Here is a 20,309-nt window from a genome sequence, read left to right as displayed (position 1 = left end):
GAAGTGTAAGTGGTTGCTGATACATGGTATCATAGCTCCCTCTCCTGGTCAAATTTATGTCTACTCATGTTGTCACATTTTTAAGTTTCATGGAAGTTGAGAAATATGAGAAAAAACACCTATATGATGGACCTTTGACACAACAAAGAACATAGTAGAATGAGTCACACAGTTTTCCTCTTCTCTCATTAGGCTCATTTACAAACTACTACATAGCTGAGGTGAGCTGGTTGTACTCAGACTTTGCCATATGTTCCCAGGGGGAACATGAACCCAGCATGGGGCGGGGGGCTTAAGAGAATAGAGAATCTCTTACACAATCAGATCAGCCACTTCACCCCTCAATCCAAGCTGTCGTCTGCCTCCCAGACAGCCTTTCTGTCCTCAGTGAGGTTCAAAACTGACATCATTTGACAGCTACAAGGGACTTCAGCAGTTATCAGTTTCGAGAGAGTTAGGGTTATTTTCTTTGCGGCTTTTACAGCTTTTACACGTCAGCCTCTGAACTTTAACTAAAGATTATACAAATTAAGTCCAATACCAAGTCCAAAAAACTTCATACGCACTTATAAACACAAATTTTATTTTTAGCACCATTCATGTAATGTTAGTTTATCAGTTCACTGCAGATATAGTTTAGACCTTGGTAATTACTCTGACTGAGAGGGGACTGGAAACATTGGTGTGTAAGAATTTTAGACAAAGCTTTGCTTGCTTTCGTTCTCATTGGACTCAAGACTTGCCCTACAAAGCCATGAGGTCAGGAGGTCCTGCACCCTCAGTCACCTTGTCTAAAGGCTTTTAGTGATCTGATGACAAAAGGTCCAAACAACAGTTTCCTTCAGATGATGACCTGAAAACAAACTGCTGGATAAAATGAATAGAATAAGTTATTATATTTGCACCCTACACTAATTTTATAGATTTAGAATTTTCAGATTGAGTCAGAGATTTGGTTAAGCTCAATAAAATGGGACAATTCCACAAAATTAATTGTGGATTAGAGTTAAGGCCTATTTAGAGGACAAAGAAAAGCCAACATGGAGCTCAGTTTTCCTTGTCCCCTCACAGTCCGTGTTTCTGGGGCACTAGGAGCTAGCCACACATGGCGCCTGCTATTGGTATGCAAATGAGCCTGGTTTTATTAGGCCTATCGTCCTGGCTACAGCTGGGCCAGCACAGATATGCTAGGAAAGTGAATCAGTTGGCTGGAATGGGGGCAGGGGGAGAGACTATGTTCTGTGTGATCAATTTGGAGCCCCATCTCCCTTTAAATGTGTCCGGTACCAACCAGTCCACATTCAAAAATAAACAGCTTGCACAGAGGACTTATTAAACATCCTGACAATCTAATGGCCTATTAATTAATAATACGTTAAAGCTGAAATGCTGATGAGAATACAGATGATTTAGTTTTACCTATAAGCCTTTTCCCTCAAAGATTAACTTGCATTTGATTTTGAAATGCTAAGTCTTGCTGATCATGGCTTAACCTAAATGAAGGATGACCTCATACTGAATGATAAGACAAAACACATTCAAAACAATAACAGAGTATTAGGGTCATAAAATGAAGCAATGAAAGCCCAGATATTTTGAATGTCCCTGACTCATTCACCTAAACATAATAAGACAACAAGGTGCAGGGATGACTGCTCTCAAACACAGAAGTCAAAAACTTTAGGGCTCAACAAGTCAATAAAACATAAATCAAAGTTAATTTTGACTCACCAAACATCAGGATGAAGGGATTCAAAATGGACACAAAGCAGGATTGTATATTTTAAAAGACCAAAAATTAATATAAGACTGGAGCTCAATTTGAAAGTGAGACCAGTTGTATCCGTGTGCTCGTCTGGCACTACATTCCACAGACACTTACTTCAAAGACAGGCCAAAATAAAGACACATGCAGGCCGCTGAGGTCTGAGCATCATCTCACAGCTCTAACACTGATCCACTACCTCCAAACACACACTAACCGACAACTCAAAAACATAAATATTCAACACAGGATGGTCATTACTAAAACTAAGTTCTCTTAGCAGAATTAGTCAGAACAGAGGGAGATTTCCTTCAGGATTATGGGGGTTTTTACCCCTGAGAGGGGGTGAAAGAGTGTAGAGAGAAGGAGGAGGGCTATTGTCACAGCCAGTCCCCTTGGAGTATTCCCGTACCTTGCCTCGTCTCATTGGCTCTAAGGGGCTAATATGCTAATGATGGGATAAAATGCCGGACTCTTCCCATCTCCCCTGTTGTGAGGCAGACAAGCATTTCTACCATTACTATGGCAACACGTTGATCTCTTAGGTGCAAGGGCACCCAGTTTCCTGAAAGCTTTGGGTAATGAGCATTGTAACTGCCCAAGCAGGGATGTCAGCAACACATGGCAAATGCAACTTAGTATTCAAAACTAATTACTTTATCACATTTTGTTGTACTAATTAATTCAGGTTGTGTTTAATTTGGCTTCTTTGTTGGAATGTATGAACTTAAAATGGAATATAAATTAATTCCAATTAATTAAACCTCATGCTCACTGGTCTTAAAGTGCCACATGATCATTTTTTCTTTTTTAAACACCCATTACTCATATGCACTATTTACATTGTATTTAGAGGTTCTAATCCAAAGACTATGATATAAAGGGCTCTATCTAGTTTAAATTAAGAATTGGTATTATTCTTAGTGACATAAAAGTGTCTTACTTTACTCTTTTTGTTCTTCTATTTTATTGGATTTTTAATCTTTTTTACATTTTTTAAAATGATTAATCATGTTCAGTACTCTGAAGTACTCTTATGGCCTCTTGCTATGCATATGTATGCTATACTGTAGTAAGATTGAAGTACAGATAATAATAAATAAATACTATAAATATATGGACCATTTTTATTTATTCATTCATTCATTCATTCATTCATTCATTCATTCATTTAGATATACAAGGACAATGCAAATTAATCAACTTTTCTGTATGTTTGCCAGTGTTAGTGACTTCTATAATTAAAGTTCTGAGACTGTCCCATTCAGTTCATATACAGACCTGGTTGAAATTATTGGCACCCCTGAATTTTTTTGTACAGAACTTAGAATACCTTCAGAAATAAATGCAATTTAAGCGATTTTGTATAATAAAAATAGTTTACAAAAATATCCAACGTTACCAAAAAGAAGAAAATAAAAAAAACAAAACTTGCATAATAGTGAAATACAAACACAAAATGTACTGCAGAAAGTTATTGGCACCCTTCATTAATATTTGGTTGCAGAAACTCTGGCAACATCGATAACCTCTAAACATTTCTTTTAGCCATTTAGAAGCGTCTTGCACCTGTCTGCTGGTAGTTTCAACTACTCTTCCACTGCTATGTGTTCAAGCTCTTTTAAATTTGCAGGGGTCCTTTTTGCAATGGCAGAAAGGAAAACATCTCTCCAAATGTTTTCAATGGGAGTTAGGCCAATAATTTCAACCAGGACATTAACTAATCACATTTTATAGAATCTGGTTGTGTATAGGAAACAATTAACAATGCAAGAGTGCCAAGTGCTGTGTAGTTTGAATTAAGTTGTTCAATGTGAGTTTTGACTTGCAGGGTAATTAATATATACAGCATCAGAAAGCATAATACCTTTCTTATGAAAAACTAAACCTGTAATCTTAATGATGTCTAGTTTTATCTTTTTTTTTTTTTTTTTAACAGTTTAAATGTTCATCTCCATGTTGTCTCAACTGCTACCTTTGGGAAATGAATATGATAAACTGCATAAGTGGGAGAAAAGACTCCTGGGTGAGTGACAAAAGAAGTGTTTTTTCTCATTAAAACGTGCCCTGGCACACCAGCAAGAGGTCTGGTGACAGGCAAGAAGATTAGCAAAGAATGGTTGCAACCTAAAGCTGATAGGAGGGCAGTAAATTTCACAGTGATCTTTTGTGAGGGAGGCAATCAACCATAGAGTCCAATCAAGGTTTTCATTTTTAGGTACAATAAATGATAATAAATGAAAAATAATACATTAATACAATAATACAAAATAATACAAGCATTCCATATCATATTTAATGTTAACCATATAAAACAAGTTCTGATTTGAATATGCTGATCTCAAAATAATGGAGATGGACTCATTTACTGTTGTATAATATTTGGCTAAATGGGTCTCAGACTACCTCCTGAGGTGTTTTACAGACTCAGATTTCAGTCTGTACATACTGCATTTCGGGCACATTTGCACCCTCCTTTTAAATCAGATAACCTACTGTATGTCTGAATATAGTTGACCAGGACCCCACTTTGTATAAATTACTGTCACTTTTAGACATTTTACATTCTAACCTCGATGTCTTTGGTGAAGGAGTCAACTATATTATCTCCATTAAACAAAACGCAAAATGAAGTGTAGCATCATGTACAGTATTACTGGGCAGAAAAATGCTGAGGCTGAAAGGATCCAACCCGCTCTTGGAGGTGAGATGGTGGATTCCAATTGAGGGTCTGACAAAGGCCTTCTTCAGCAGACCCTACAATCAAACCAGTCATGTTTCGGGTGAAAGAGGTGAACCGTGAGCAGTATGTAATGACCAGCACATTCCTGGGCTGAGTGGCATACCAGCTGTCAAGTCACTGGCTGCCTGCACTGACCCACAGCCCGAAACACCTGGAAACTTTTTGTCTGAGGCTGAGGGTCTCAACAACATCAATATAACAAAGTCCTCCATGTCCTGCGCCTTCAACACAGTCCATTATTGGAGTTCAGGGGCAATAAATGTCAAAAAGTACAGTTATTACTATTATTACAGTTATTAAATGTTTATGTAATCTCAGCCATGACATGCTCTGACTGTAGTTCTCTGAGGGCGATCTTTCCCATTAACATTCCTTATAGCTGCTATGTGATGACAAAATTAAACAATAGGGAGCAATTTGTCATTGAATATGAGAGATGAATACTGTAAAAGATAGTGAAGATGTTACATTGTAATTAGCACTAAACTGGTGATTATAGTATAAATATCACTTACACAGTATGTAAAGCCTGGCCCAATAGGCAAAATATTACTGTGTTGTTCCAATGATGAAAATGCAAAAAACAAACGTTCCTAAAAACATTCACGTCCAACACTGAATGTTTACAAGAGTCACAGGCATATCTCATGAAATGGTCACCAAGAACTAAAATTTCTTCATGTCACATTGCGTAAAATCCATCACAGTTCAAACTAAGTGTATTTATCTTTGATTGGAATGTTTTTTTAAGATTCGATTGAAACCTTCTTCCTGTAAAACTAGTCACATTCACTTCAATGACTTGCTGTCAACTCACCTTGGCAATGGAACAAACCAAAACCGAAACAGAGGGGTGCACATAAGACTAGGCAACACTGAAATCTCTAAAGTATGGTTTCCTCAGCTGAGACCCAAACAATTTTAAGAAATCTCCTTACTACAAGAATTCAGCTCACAGCATTCCAAACATACTACATAGGCTTACTTAAAAAAACAAAGACCAGTAAATGTAAGCCACTGCACTGCAGCCCCTACTGAATGCTTACACTGTAAGTTAGGCCAATAAGCTTTTCTGGGTATAATTGGATTGCGCACCAAACCTCACATCACTAATCTAAAATAGCCACACAGATGTATTGTGATATTGGAAACAACATTTTTGATACCCCAACAACTTGCAAAAGCTTTACCCCTCTGCTACAATAGACAGTCTCCAGACAGCCAAAGCTAAATGATGAAGAATATAGTGACTTTAGTGACTGTGCTATTTCTGTAACAGTTCCAGAAGGGGGAAACCAAATCCCACAACAGACTTCAAGCTTCACGTTGTCAAGTTTAATGATTCACTCCCCAGTTAGTTGCATGTTCCGCAAAAGCCTCAAGGGAGAGGAAAGGGTGGCAGTCCAGACTGCAGGGGTCCTGATAGAGAATAAGATCCTAACTGCCCCAACCTAGACAGGTAGGCAAAATAATGTATCACATTATGGAAAAAGAGTTTAGCTCTGGTTATCAATGCTGCAATATACAAGCTTCCAAGGAAACATGGGGCAGCTTTTAGTGCTTCAAATGATCTGTGTTTCTGTGAATTCTAGTTGCAGTGGTCAAAAAATACCGGAGTGTTGTCTGTACTGTTTGTGTCCTTGCTCTCAGTGGATAAACTTTGCTTTGAAGACAAGTGCAGTCCATATACTGTTCGGTGACATAATATTAACTAGAGTTCAACTCAGAATTTGCCACATTTAGCCAAATTACTTTTGGATTTTCCAGTTAGCAAAGCAAAACGATAGCAAGTTGGAATCCATGCAAATGCAATGTGTCATTGTGGGGCAATTATAGCTTTTGACTGTATACATGAATTAGTGTCGGCAAGTTTTAAACAAAGTTTGCATAAAACATGCAATTTAAGTTCAGTTTGGACCCTGGTTTTGTTTTTGATGAGCAAAACTTTAGAAATGTACTCATTTGACATACTGAAGTTGAAGCACAGAATGTACACTAGTTCTGTCGAGGCATGTGCAGAGACGACAAAATGCTTTCCCACAGATAACTGCACCGATCTGTTCTCTCCGTGACGTGTGACAAGCCTCTCCCAAATGACATTATACAAACAATCTCGCATTAGTCACTGCATGCAAAAATACATGACTTGCTAAAACAAGCTCCTCCCTTATGCTGTCTGTAAAGAAACCGCACCTGTAGACAGGAGCAGGTTCTGACAGCTTCCTGATCCCTGTTCAACTATCCAAAATTATCACTGAGATAAAAGAAAGGTGTTTCATGGCTGGCACCTGCATGCTCAGGCACAGGTAAAGCTGTAGAACAAAACATCAGGGCTCCACATGGGTACAGGTAGTGATGTTACACTGTAATACATTTCCAAACCCCAACACCAGTTTTCTACAAAACATGCAGACTGCAGTTGGATGAAAAGAAGAGGAAATGGGACTGGAGTCCAAGCTTTGAGGCTCTGTAATGAACCATTATCACTTTACTGTTTTCTAAATTAGACACAAACTTGTTATTGTGGCCTCGTGAAATGACTGACTGGAGATGCTATTTGAGAGAGATAGAACAGTAAATTCTTCAACACAGACGAGTAGAAGAAATAAAGTGTCCAGTGGGATTAAAAGTGTAAAAGTCTAAAATACAGTGTGAAAAGTAAGACTTGGCCTTGTAAGGAAATGTCTTTCTCCATTTTGAATCACAAACATACTGAAATGACAATACCCAGATCCTTTAGTTATGCCTCCTTCTCTTCTTTAGTGTAATCTTCTCACTGTTAACTTCCTATTCTTCCTCTATTTCAAAATGAAAAACACATGCTTCAACCACATGCATAATGTGAAGACATAGGCACATCCGCTGGCATGCTAGCTGATTAGCAAGTGAGCTAAGCCATGATACAGGACACTTTGGAAATGTTTAGTAATATTTGTCCTGCTTATAGGCCCGCTTTCAGTTTATTTACTACTTTCTCATTTGTCACACTACAATACTACATATTGTACTAGAGGGCTTTTTAAAAAAATTTTTTAACAAAGAGACATATCTGACAGCATGCGAGCTAGGTAGCGAGTAGCTGTATCAGAGCATAATTTGGCAGGAACCAGAATATGAAATCTTAAGAGGTAACTGAAAATAACTATTTGCAAAAAAATTACAATTGAATCCTCCATCACAGAAGTAACTAATGTATGTACTTTAAAGACAGCAAAATAATAATAATTAAAAAAAGCAGTACATACAAATCCAGTGTCCGCTTGTTTATTGTTCTATTATCTCTTGGTATAAATCAAATGTTTGTCAAAAAGTCATTTTTGAGTTTGTTCAAACTGCCTCTTTTTCCTGTAAAACATTAAATATTTCTGATGACTCATGTCTGAACCTGGGGGCGTATAGATATATTTATCCAATCAAATGTGACTTGGGGCGAGTAGCTAACCCTGCCGATCATATTAGTCTGTACTTGACATGAGGTCGTTGGTAGTAGTAGTTAACAGGGCAATATTAGAGTAAGAAATGCACATTTGGATGTCAGTTAGCAAAAAATGTGTTTATATTTTACAAGTCCGCATCTCCATACAGATCCCTATTGCTCTGTATCAGCAAGGACACACTTATTTTTTTAAGCAATCCAATCAAACACAAAGGAATTTATTCAAATTCCTCTTGTAACTAAAACCAGCCCATTATCCCGTTTCACTCGGAAAGACCTCACATTCCCTGAGGTATTATCCATTAAGATTTTATCGCTCAGAAACCCATTGTTAATCTGCTTCATCAGAACTGTGTGGGTGTCGTTTCATCAGATTTGATCGACATTTAAATAACACAAGTAATGAAATAGACACAGATTGTTGCTGACAGTAATGTATCATTGTTTTCAGATCCTCTTATAGACATGTCTATTGAGAATAAAACACAATGAGTGAGACTCACAGCCACATCCTTGTGGAGAGATAAATGGTGAGCGGACTTCCTTGTACAGTAGGATTTGTTCAGGGATTACGTTATGATATGGTACAATAGAGAAAGAAATGCAGACGGCTAAGAGAGACAATGAGACTGGTGTTTCACACAAAACCATTTGTAAGAAGGCCTCCAGGACTGATGCACCAGGCAAACAGGATACGAATACTAAACAATACGACGGAGTCAATAAGTCACAAGGACTGGCTTTTGACAAAAGAGTGAATGTAATAAATGATTGTGGGTTTACTGTTCATCATCAGTGCGTTCATTGGTGAATGAGTGAAAAAGAGAAAGTATGAGGTGTGTGGCGCAAGTGCAGCTAGCAGAGAAAACAATGCAAACTAGAAATGTCTTATCACAGAGGGCGTGAGACCAACTGACAAGGTGGTGTACTGAACTGCTACAAAAATCTCAGTGCCATATAGGGTCATTTGCATCATAACTTCCCCTTGTCTGTCCTCACCACCTCCCTGCGTGGGATCTAACAGGGAAAATGATGTCATCCACAACCTCTCTTCCCTCTTAACTTGATCGTCACGAAAAACTGTCACAAACCGTGAACTCCTGATGAATGCAACCTAGTACAAGCTCGCAAAACAGGACGGTCCAGCTAACGAACTTAACAGTGACAGCTTACAAATCCAAGAAAGGGTAGGATAATCTACAGACACACTGTGCCGACAAACAGCTGGGCCAGGATCCTCCGTCTCAACTCCTCTGTCACTTTGGTTTGTTGGAAATGTTACCATGGTGAGCTGTTAGGCTGAGGGGGTGGTGCACCTGTGACAGAGGCAGATGCAGGAGGAGAGGGCATGGAAGGGGACCAGGGATTGGTTACCTACCTTTTCACCACCAGACTGAGGGTCTTGTGGGAGCCTTTCACTAGGCAGATTGCCTCCTGTCTGTAGCCACTCAGGGGAATCTCGTTGATGTTGACAAGCTCGTCTCCCACCTGGAGACACACAGCTGCTGCCTTGCTGCCCTCCTCAACCTGGAACAGAAACACAGCAGTTGGAAAAAGAACAGATTTAACACACAATTTTACAGAGATACCAAATTGTTTCAGAATGCCAACTTCTGTTGATATGCTAGCTAGTTAGCAAGTTAGTAGCCATGATTCATGACCTTTTATTTTTAAAGATTTTTTTTTTTTTTTGGCATTGTGCCTTTTTTGACAATTGCCAGTCTAGAGACAGACACGAAACAAAGGCAAAGAGAGGGGTATGACATGCAACAAAGGTCCCCCCACCAGGAATCGACTATGGACGATGCAATTATGTGGTATGCACCTTAACCATAAGTCCTCTCCACCATGATACAGGACACCCTGGCTACATTAAGCCATATTATTACTTCCTCTTTCTTGATGTCTTCTTCTTTTCATCGGTATATTGGTTGGGCAGGTACTTGTGGTTCATTGGTTCATGCTTTTTCTTATCTAAATGACTCGTTTTATCTTAGAACTTGCGTTTTAATGTCTTTGTCCGTCATCTTCGATATGGATGAGCCGGCAGAGAGAAGCCATACTACCCTGCCACGTGCTGTCCAGTGTTATGTTGCCCTCTTTTTCTATCATCTTTCGCTACTTCCATCACAGGTAGTTTGTGGTGTGGTCATTTTAAGACAAGACTAAGTTTATAAAGTTTACAGCCTGCCAAGCTGTTGCTCCGGCATTGCTCTGTGTACTGTGAGGCAACAAAAAACGAAGTGCAGCGAGTTAACTCACAAAATGCGAGTCGACTCAGGGTCTTCTTGACTGATGCATCAACTCATCAAACTTTAGGGGAAAGCCCTAGTTTAGTCAAATTCCAGCTCTATACCAACACCAACTTTCATTTTACAGCTGTTAGCTGGCAGTACAATAGTGTTTTGTGCCATGGCCAGAAACCCCAGCAAATCCTTTCTGTTTGAATTGATAAAAGCGGACCTCATATGACCTCACCTTGGTGCTACTTACTGCCTCTCTGTACTTTAAAATTTGTGATAAGCAAAACTCTTATATTTACTGTAGCTTTTCTATTGTGGTGCAGACTGTTCTAATGTTACCTTACAAGGTAACGTTTGTGTTGTGTATAACATCTCAGGCTGCAACTAATGATTTTTTTTTACCAATTAATCTATTACTGTGTCAATTAATCTGTGTGGTGTTATAGTCTATAAAATGTTAGAAAATAGTGACAAACACCCATCACAATTTGCGGAGGCCCGAGGAGACATTTTACGATTGATTGTTTTCGAGAAGGTGGAACCAGAGACTGGCATTTTTGCATGAAAAATTACGTCAATGACTATTATCAAAATGATCAATTATCAAATTAACAAAATAGCTGCCAATTCATTTTCTGTTGAGCCACTAAATGCGTAAATCCCCTAATTGTTTCAGCTCTAGATCAGAATTTAGGAAACAGAGTCTTGTTTTCTTTGTCCAGGCACACGAATAAAAAGCCAAAATGTATTAAGTTCCTATTGTTTATTGAAGAGACGAGGAAAAATATTTGGACACATTTTGTCTGTCTATTACAAATCCTCAGATTTAGAAATGCTGTTCAGAAAACCATTCCTGAAAAAAAAAAAAAAAAAAGACGTTTTAATTAAATAATGCAAGGCTCATCGTCTTAAACTTCATGAAGACATTTAGTATATTTTTTGTAGGTGGTAAATGCTAAATTTTGACAGTTAAATATAGTGAAATACGTTAGTAAATAGAAACTTTATCTTGTCATTATCTTATCGCAATCAAATCTTTATGGCAGTTGAGTTATCAAATAAAGCATAACTACTATGAAAAATATTTGAAATGCACCATAAAGCCACCAATCTCTTGTTTACATTCTTAATAGATTTTATAGGGTATCAGTGACAGCAGAAACACACCAGAGTTTACCAGAGTTAACAGCAGGTAGGCCAGTTTCTAAAGACAAGGATCTAAGGCTATGAAAATACTTCAAAAAAGCTGCTGTCCAAGCCAGTGGCATGACGTAAAACAAACAGTATTGTATTTTTCTGAGGGCTGGAATAACCTGGAATAACACATCTGTCAAAGGGAAGTACAGTGAACTGAATACAGTGCATTGAGGTCAACAACTGCTAATGTTAATGTACTGTGTCTCTGCAGAGGACCCACCGAGTGTAAGATATTAAACTGAAAGAATTACAGCTACAGAGAAGGTCTCTGAAGTGCCAGATATACCGAGCGTTAAGGTCAGGGCTGTCCTCACACTGACGTAGAAAGTCAGATATTAGAGCTGCAAGACAGCATGACTCGGTGTAGAAAGAAAAGCAGCGAGAACTTGCTTGGCAGTTGGCACATTAACACACAAAAGCCAAGCTCTGCAGCTGATTATCAGTTCTCCACTCACCCTTTCAGAGGGGGCTGTATGACTCAACTACAGAGGTATGTGTACATTTACAGACCATTACGTCTTACACGGCCTTTTTTCATCAGCACAGAAAACCAGAACGCAAATAGCTCTAATATAGCCTCTTTTCATTCTTCTAATAAATTTAAAGCAGGGTTAAGGCTGTAGATTTTATGATGGCTGGCTAGATTCCTGAGATGGTCCGGATATGGTAGTGTACTTTGTAGAGACACTGAATCCCTGACTGATATATTTACTGTCGGCTACAGTGTTTGAAATGAACATAAAACCCCGATTTACTGAAACTGCAAAACCATTCAACCGGGTTGAATAATTTTAGTCACATTTAGGCTTAATGGTTATTTTTCACAAGCGTAACAGTAGTTGTAGGTTATGTAAGATTAAGATAAGGTCTTAGACAGAAGTGTCACAGACCAGATGGCAAACTTTAAAGGATAAACCTATATCCTTATATTGTTCTTATTGTCACCAATCTGCTTAAAAGACAAAATGTATTAGTCCATTTATAAATACTTTGACTTCCCTAGCTTGTCTGTGGCTCTCAGCTCCAAGCACATTGGTTCCTACTGAAGACATAAATCTTTACAAATGAATCAAAAATATATAATTCCTATTTTTTTTTTTTTTTTAGAAATGAAGGCTCAGTAATTTACTGGGCACTGTACTTTTCAGAAAACCTCACTCAAACATTTACTGGGGACTATTTTAGGCTGGGGGTGAATACACATTTGGCATTTCAGGGAGTATTTGCAAGAGCACATTATGTCATGAAGATCAACAACTTGCCAAGGTATCTGTAAGACAGCTTAGGGCTACATACCAGTCTGGCTTTTATTCAATACAACCTAACAGGAAACATGGCTCCTCAATAACAAAATATTTTAAGTATGTAAAGAAAAACAACAAACAGTGTCAAGTAGCAGTATAAAAGAAAACCTAAGGGTGAATAAAGGCAATGTTTACACAGCATCAACGCAGGAGATTCAAACTGCTTCTCCAAACACTTTTCACCATGGCAGCCCAATCAGCATGAGCCATACCATGTCCTTTGTTTACCATCTTCCTCCAGGCTATAATCAGTCAAACTGCAGCCATCCTGGATGCCTGAGTATCCTCAAAAATAGCCTCATGCTTCTCTGTGGGACATGAAGGGGAAGGATGTGGTGGCGATGAGAATAAGGAATGTGTCTTTTCTGCTGACTGATGTCCTGTGCAGCATGCTGACAGGGCACTGAACTCAGGCTTCATGCGTAGTTTTAGGCATTGACTGCACACATCATTGAGAATGCTCACTGCAATTTGACAAGCCAACAGCAGCCACATAAACAAACCTACCCTAAGTTGAACTTTGCACAGCTCGTAGTTTTTTTTTCAAATTTTAACTTTAGTAACATCTGCCTCTGTAAACGAAGACAGACAGATGTTTGAATTATCTGTGCCTTCTGCATAGGTCCTCCAATAAATCACTATATTTGACTGTAACATGCAATAACCATGTTAACCTGCACATCTGCGAAACAATTATTGACATGACTCAGTATGTATCATAATGGCATCTATGGAGTTAAAAGAGGCAGGATTGAATTGTTGTACTTGTCAGGAAGAAAGTTTAAGAAGTGCAACTTAACCCACAAACAGTGGGTTTCATAACAGAAGACTATGTTATGGGGGTTAGCAAGTTAACCCTCAAAATAGATCTTAACTTTGTATGACTCAGTTGACAGAGTTATACAATCCTGATGAAAATGCATCATCTCCTAAGGCAAATATCTTGCTTTTTAGTTGCTAAATGTTTACCTATGGTCACCAGCTAGCTGCTAACGTTGTCTATCTGCTGTAGGAATGTAGTGTAAAGTTATTGTTTTTTTAGAGCTTTTCCCCTGAAAACGCTTTCCTGCTGTGGCGGAAAACAACGCTAATGAGAGTTTTCAGGGATAGTCAAAATAGTAACGTTGCAGGTCATAAAACCAAAACAATAAGCTGAAAGAAGCTAAAACGCTCAGTAGCATTGAGGGGAACAGCAGAGTTAGTCACATACAGTCATTCAAATTAATTGATTATATAAAAATATTGCTTGTAGCAGCTTTAATGTGAATAAGAAAGACAGAGAAGAATTATTGACACTTTAATATGTGAATGTTTTTGTTCATGCAACACTTAATTTTTGTAGTGTGATGCTACCAAATGACTGGCTGTGTATTAAACCTCAATACGTTATTTGGAACTGACCAAAATGTGTCCACATGAAAAGCTGGAACTGTATTCCCAAAATGTGAACTTCTCTTTACATATTCTTTCATCAGTTTATGACAGAACTTTGTCAATTTTAGACTGTAAATGATTTAGAAACAAAAAGGATTTTGTAGGACAATGTTTATATATTACAAACAGTAAGTTGTTGAAATGAGTATTGTTTAGGTATTGGTACTAAAACTTAGCTATCATTTCTTTGCTACCATGAAAACATTTCAAAGTCCTACGTATAACAGTTATTCTCTGTCTGTGAAATCCCAAATAAGACATAGGTGTAAGTGATTTTGAGCATTCCGTATAAAACTACCATCAAACAAAGGGAATTCCAAATTCCCACATGAGCCTGAAAACTGTTTCAGTATAATTCGTTAGTATAATACAAACCACCAACATGTAGACCTAACATTTGAGTAACACTAAAGAACATTAACAATAACTTTGTTTTGTATGTCTTACATAATAATACTGAACACTTCCATCAAAGAGCACATACTGAGAGATTCCTTCTTCTCAGTCCAAAGATCCTTTAATAATCCTTTCAGCATTCCATATTCCTACCTCTAAAATCTTGACTTCCAGAAATAGACAACTATCTGAATCTTCAAGTCTTTCTCCTCAAATCTCATAATCCTATTCTGTATGAATAATCTATGCTCCAGAGGTTGAGCAATCATGGGACAAATTGAGCCCACAATGTTGTCACACAAAGGATTCAATAATTGGTAAAAACCTTTTTACCTGCAGGTGATTTATCACAGCATGTAAGCACAGAGACATTTTTGTAGTGTGTCTGGTACTGGTTCTTCGAGAGCACACAATATTTCCCCCCACATAAAATTTGATCCTGGCAGAGGAGACATATGTAAGAGGTGCATGCCCAGCTGTGTTTTGTAAAACAGGATTATTTTAGTTTATTTGCAATAAGAACTTTAAGTCCATGAAGACCTTAGCATAACCTGAGCTATGAGTGGAATGTTAAGTATTTTAATTAAATCCAGGATATTTTTTAACAAATACTCTTTCATTTTAGCTATCTGAGAGAATGAAGAGAAGTGAGAAAAAAAAACAACGAAGTTATTAAATTTGGCCCTCCTCAAAAGTGTGTGTTTCTCAGGTTTTTATGTTAAAGATCAGTGTGCTCACTGCTCATTACTCACACTGAAACAGAAATACATAAAAATAAATAAGAGAAAGGAAAGGAATAAGCAAAGGGAAAAAAAACAACAACAACAAAAAAAACACCCATTTGAAGTAAACTGGACTTTTCTGATTGCTTAAGAAAAGTGTAGTTCAACAAACAGTTAAGTGAACTGTGGCTGACATATAGTTAGTTGTAGGAAACCTAACAAAAAAATCCACATGGGTGCTCCTGTGTTAATTGGTTCAGCTGTGAGACTGGAGATTTTTAAGTAGCTTGACTTGTCTATTGCAACGTACATTCTTAGATTTTTTTTTTACATTACATTTTTTTTTTTTCAAAGTAGCTGTATTTTGATAGATCAAAATACAATTCCAAAAATCTATTTTGAAATTAAGACAGCGTTCACAAAAATAAGACATGGTGAACATAACGGTTCAAGAGGAGCCTACAATATGTTAAACTGAAATCACCATCCAAAAAATTGAGCAGATAAAGAACAAAGGGCATTAGGTAGTATATACAGGTGTACATGCATACTATGTTTGCTGTTTTTCCACATATTGATGTCATTAGACAGACAAATGTTGGGAATAACAGGCTTTAAACATTTTTTTCAATATCAAGCAGACAGCATTCTGTAGATTTACTTTAAAGGAAATAGTAGGTTTACTTGCATATTCATCTTGTTAATATGAAGAATTCAACAACACGCCTTTGTAAATAAATGGCTATAATCTGAGAGCTACTCCAAAAGAGCACAAATCACTAATCCTGACTTAATTTATCCCATCATGCCATTCCTACAGGCTTCAGGCTGTCACGGATAATTCACTACATTTAGAAAATCAAACAAAGCCCCAACATTCCTCCCCCTGCTCCTGGTACCACATGCTACCCTCCGAACTGAATTTCAACACAGCACAAAAATATGAGAAAGCAAACGTCCAGGTGGGATCTAATAGCAAACACCATAGCCTAAGTGACAGCAAACTAAACTTTGAAGCATTTGAAGACAGCTTGACAAACACATGTAAAGTCTAGTCTGTGAGCAATTTACTTTATGAGATTACTGAAAAATGTCTCTAAGCGAAATCCTGCAATTGGTGAAAAGATTAGAGTAAAAGAAGTCTCAAAAACTTCTGAGGAAATAATATCTCACCATCAGATGCAAAAAGATCCACTTTTGTTGATCTTTGGAGTAAGGATGTTGCGTTCAGTGACTAAACATTTACAATAAAATGCTGTCAATATCAAACCAGAGAGACGCAGTCCAGCTGGGCAATGCTTCACCCCATACAATTCAGCAATACGACCTCGCAATTTAATTTTGCAGCTTAAAGACTTAAAATGGTCAGAACTCTAGACATTTGAATCACATGCTTGAAAAACCTATGGTAATGGGTTGAAGGTGGTCCCGACTGTATTGCATTAAGCCCATTCGTTGCCTAAGATCCCAAGTTTCGGCCATCGGAGTTGGACTTTGGACCCCTTTTGGGTAAATAAAGAAACCAAGCAGGGACACAGCTCCCATCCAACAGGTGCAGGTATTTTACCATGTCAAATTAACTAGCAAGGTCTTTTGTAGTAAATCATTACACATTCAACAGAGAGGTGAGGTTACAGTGTGATTTCACTGTAGTAGTCTCCCTCTCATGGCCACTGTATGCATATTGTGGCTCATATCACCCACTTAAAGTCATGGCATACAAGAATTACAAATTATAGTGCATGTTCTATTGAATGTTTCTTTTTGGACAAAGTTGATATACAATGCTGACTAAGCAATCTGATTTTACTAGACATTCAGCCAAAATGTGCCAAATGACCACAGCTCTGGAACATGCTTTGACTGACACAAGACTGCTCAGATTACACTTGAAAGGAGATATTTATACTCTCTCCATAATGTAGCTGCATGTCAAAATGTACAGCTGAGGCTGATGTAATTGTCATTAGTTTTGCTGATATTGGACAAATTGAAATTTTGACCTAATGGTGGCACTAGAAAATAGTCAGGGGATCATAAAGTCATTAGGATTCATCATCTGGGAACTATGAATATCAAAAGTTTGTGCCAATCTTTATAGTAGATGTTGGGATATTAAACTCAATATGTGAAAACTATGACCTGCTGGAGGTCAGGAGAGGACCGAATTCATTGCAATTCATCCTCTGGGCACAATGGTTATTGGAACGAAATGTATGGCAATCCATCCAACGGATGTCAAGATATTTTACTAAAAGCCAAAAATGTCAACCTGCTGGTGGTGCTAAGGGAAAAGTAATGGAATCACCAAAGTTAGTAGAATTCATCTTATGGGGACCACAAATGTATGCACCAAATGTCACGGAAATCCCACAAGTTGTTGTTGAGATATGTCAGTCTGGACCAAAGTGGCAACCGAAAGACCAACAATGCTGTCCATAGAGCCATGCCACTAGCATGTCTAAAGCAGCGTACTGTGTATTCGAAATACTGTATCAAAGTCTGTTGTTTGTCTCTGTTAATCCCCTTCCTCTTCTATCTTTCATTTATTACCTAAAATCAAATTCTGTAAAAATACACTACAAGAATAGAATGCAACACGTTTGCCATGTCCAGTAAGCAGTGATGTGTCAGGTGTCAGAGCAGTCAGCACCTTTTGTTTAGTTAGATGGCAACAACTAGTAAAATTACAATTTTAACTGGTCCAGGACTCCACTGCCAAATGTGATTGTTTGTGCAAACACAAACAGAGAGTCTTGCTGGTAAAACCCAGCTCTCCAACCAGCTAAATTTTCTCAATTCTCAGGTACCTTAGATATAAAATAGTCTTTTAGATTACTCACCTTGGTTATGAGCAGTGGCTCTTGATGCTCTAGTCCGCCTCGGAGTGTAAATCCCCATGGCGCACCTCCTGAAAGAAAGACATCCACCAGCTTCCAGCCCTCACCATCTCTGCTCCTCTGATCCAGATCTCCTGATTTCTGCATCACATGCCAAAGGCTCTCTGCTTCTGTATAGTGTAAATCATTTCTATATCCCTCGGAATCCATGGTACTGTTATAGAATAAAGAATTTTTAAAAAAGACAGCATTAAACCATGTCCGCTCAACACATAATAATAAGCACTTGTTTTAATGTCGCTAATGTTGTCCAAATGGAGCTTTATTTAAAAGACTCAATTTCTGGCCCTATCTGCTATTTATAAAATACTGTCGGGCATATAATCTGTCAGCGCGTTCTGGTCTAGTGCTATGCTGATGACACGCTGCTGTAACTCCCTCTGAAATCTAGTATCCAAACAACCTTGAGGGAGCAGAAAGCTACAGCTAAATCTTCCCTGGTATTAAATAAGTCAATATTACCTCCATGGACAGTCTGTTTCAGAAATCATCAAGATTTTATTGATCACTTTCACAGCACAGCATGGTCTGGCCACATGCTATACCGCTGATCTTTTAAGCCCTCCTGAACCTGAGCATGACCTGAAAAGACTACTGACCGTTCTACAATCTACGCTCATGAATAAAGCTAAGTAAGCATTTGCCAGTGGCTGGAAAAGCCAAAAATTATTTAGAGACTCATTTTAGACTGGTTGATTAGAAAATTTTTAACTGTAAATATTTTTCTTTTATCCTGTTGATGCTTTTCTCTTAATGCGTTTTTATGCTACTTTTTACAGCTGACCTTGTTTTGGACCATGGGTTTTTGTCATGTATTTGTTTATATGTAATGTCTGCTCTGAGCAAGTTGTGTTTGTTATTATAAGCCAAAATTTTAACAGAAAATTGCTGTATGTTTGTAAATCTGTTTGAGGCATGAAATAACAAATCTTCGCCATGAATGTTGTACCTTATTCAAAAAAATACAAACGAAACAAATTAAAATTCTGAATTCTTAAGAGATAATCTATTGAAACACAAATGTGTTGCTGTAATTACGCTAAGTTTGGGATTTTACAGAATGCTCTTCATAGTAATTTGATCAAAACAATTTTTTAAAATTTGGACCAACTTCAACTCAATCAGACCAACACTCAGTTGTAAGCTACACTCGTTGCTGTTGCAAACCTAAAATGGCTTACTTGTAGCCTACTGTCTTACATGTGGTAGGCTTTAACCTGTATTACTGACAATCACATATATTAGACAATAGAAGAGTGATCATAGCATGTCAGTGTTGAGCAATACAGTAAGTGTATATCCAAACATTGCAGCCCCATTATATTAAACAAAACCTGACTCAAAAGCTGTGAAAGAATTATGGAATTTGGGGTCGCTATTGAACGTCATAACGATATCACTAAATGTACATTAATGTTTTTTAAATTACAATGCATGCATTTTAAAGCTCTAGACCAAATGGATTCAGGTTAATTAGGAATACAAGCTGTGATATCAAAGATGTATCATTTCCGGAGGTTTCTGACTTTCATGGTTACTTTGGCTGGACTTTCCTAGACCACTGAAAATACATATATGCTCTTAATTTGAAAGGGACAACGCTTCAGGACACAAAATGAATGTGGGAATATTAAATCCAGTACATTTAGCCGTCATATGAGCTGTTTTTCTGTGTTCATAGGGAGTAATACTGCATCCCGGTGTCACTAATTTAAGAAATCTGTACCGCTTGGTAAACACCTGTTGTCATACTCCAGACAGGCTGACTTAAACTTAATGCTCTTATGTGTGAGAGAATTAAACACACTAATAATGTCGAGCAGCACAATGGAAACCATCTTCGTCTGTACCAACAAATAAGTCAAACTGAGTTGAGTTACACAGACCTGCTCTTTTGCTTAGGTAACCGAAACGGTAATTTATAAAAGCAACTACCCTACTCCTTGGGACCTATAGCTTTAAAAAATATATATATTACAAAACAACTGTTTAAACGGCTGACCTTACCTGGGAGTTCAACTTCTGGATAAACCGGTGATCACGAAAGCTTCCTCGGTGTGGCACGCAGCTATATCCCAGATTTACGTTACACATACTTCATCTTTTTAACCGTTTTTATTCCCAAATGTATCACTTCTTAAACAAATGGCTAGTTGTACGAACAGTTTC

At 37.8% G+C, this 20,309-nt stretch overlaps 1 protein-coding gene across 2 annotated transcripts in view; it reads right to left on the bottom strand.

The window, feature by feature from the left end:
* shroom2a (shroom family member 2a) overlaps positions 1-20,260 on the bottom strand; it is a 34,145-nt gene extending 13,885 nt beyond the window's left edge. Inside the window, exons 1-3 of one of the 2 annotated variants that reach the window (XM_040127957.1) lie at positions 20,148-20,260; positions 18,084-18,294; positions 9,323-9,471 (exon numbers count right to left, since the gene is read on the bottom strand). In XM_040127957.1, coding sequence (XP_039983891.1) covers positions 9,323-9,471; positions 18,084-18,290 — 356 coding nt within the window. In that variant the 5' untranslated portion in view covers positions 18,291-18,294; positions 20,148-20,260. Of the gene's footprint in view, positions 1-9,322; positions 9,472-16,413; positions 16,761-18,083; positions 18,295-20,147 lie in introns of those variants that run through there. The other variant, XM_040127958.1, reaches the window with a different exon arrangement.
* Between the last annotated feature and the right edge of the window lie 49 nt (positions 20,261-20,309).

The sequence above is a fragment of the Xiphias gladius genome, chromosome 6 (genome assembly GCF_016859285.1).
Source record: "Xiphias gladius isolate SHS-SW01 ecotype Sanya breed wild chromosome 6, ASM1685928v1, whole genome shotgun sequence".
Taxonomy (NCBI): Eukaryota; Metazoa; Chordata; class Actinopteri; order Istiophoriformes; family Xiphiidae; genus Xiphias; species Xiphias gladius.
Note: the sequence above shows the minus strand (reverse complement) of the source record. Positions and strands in the feature narration are given on the sequence as shown.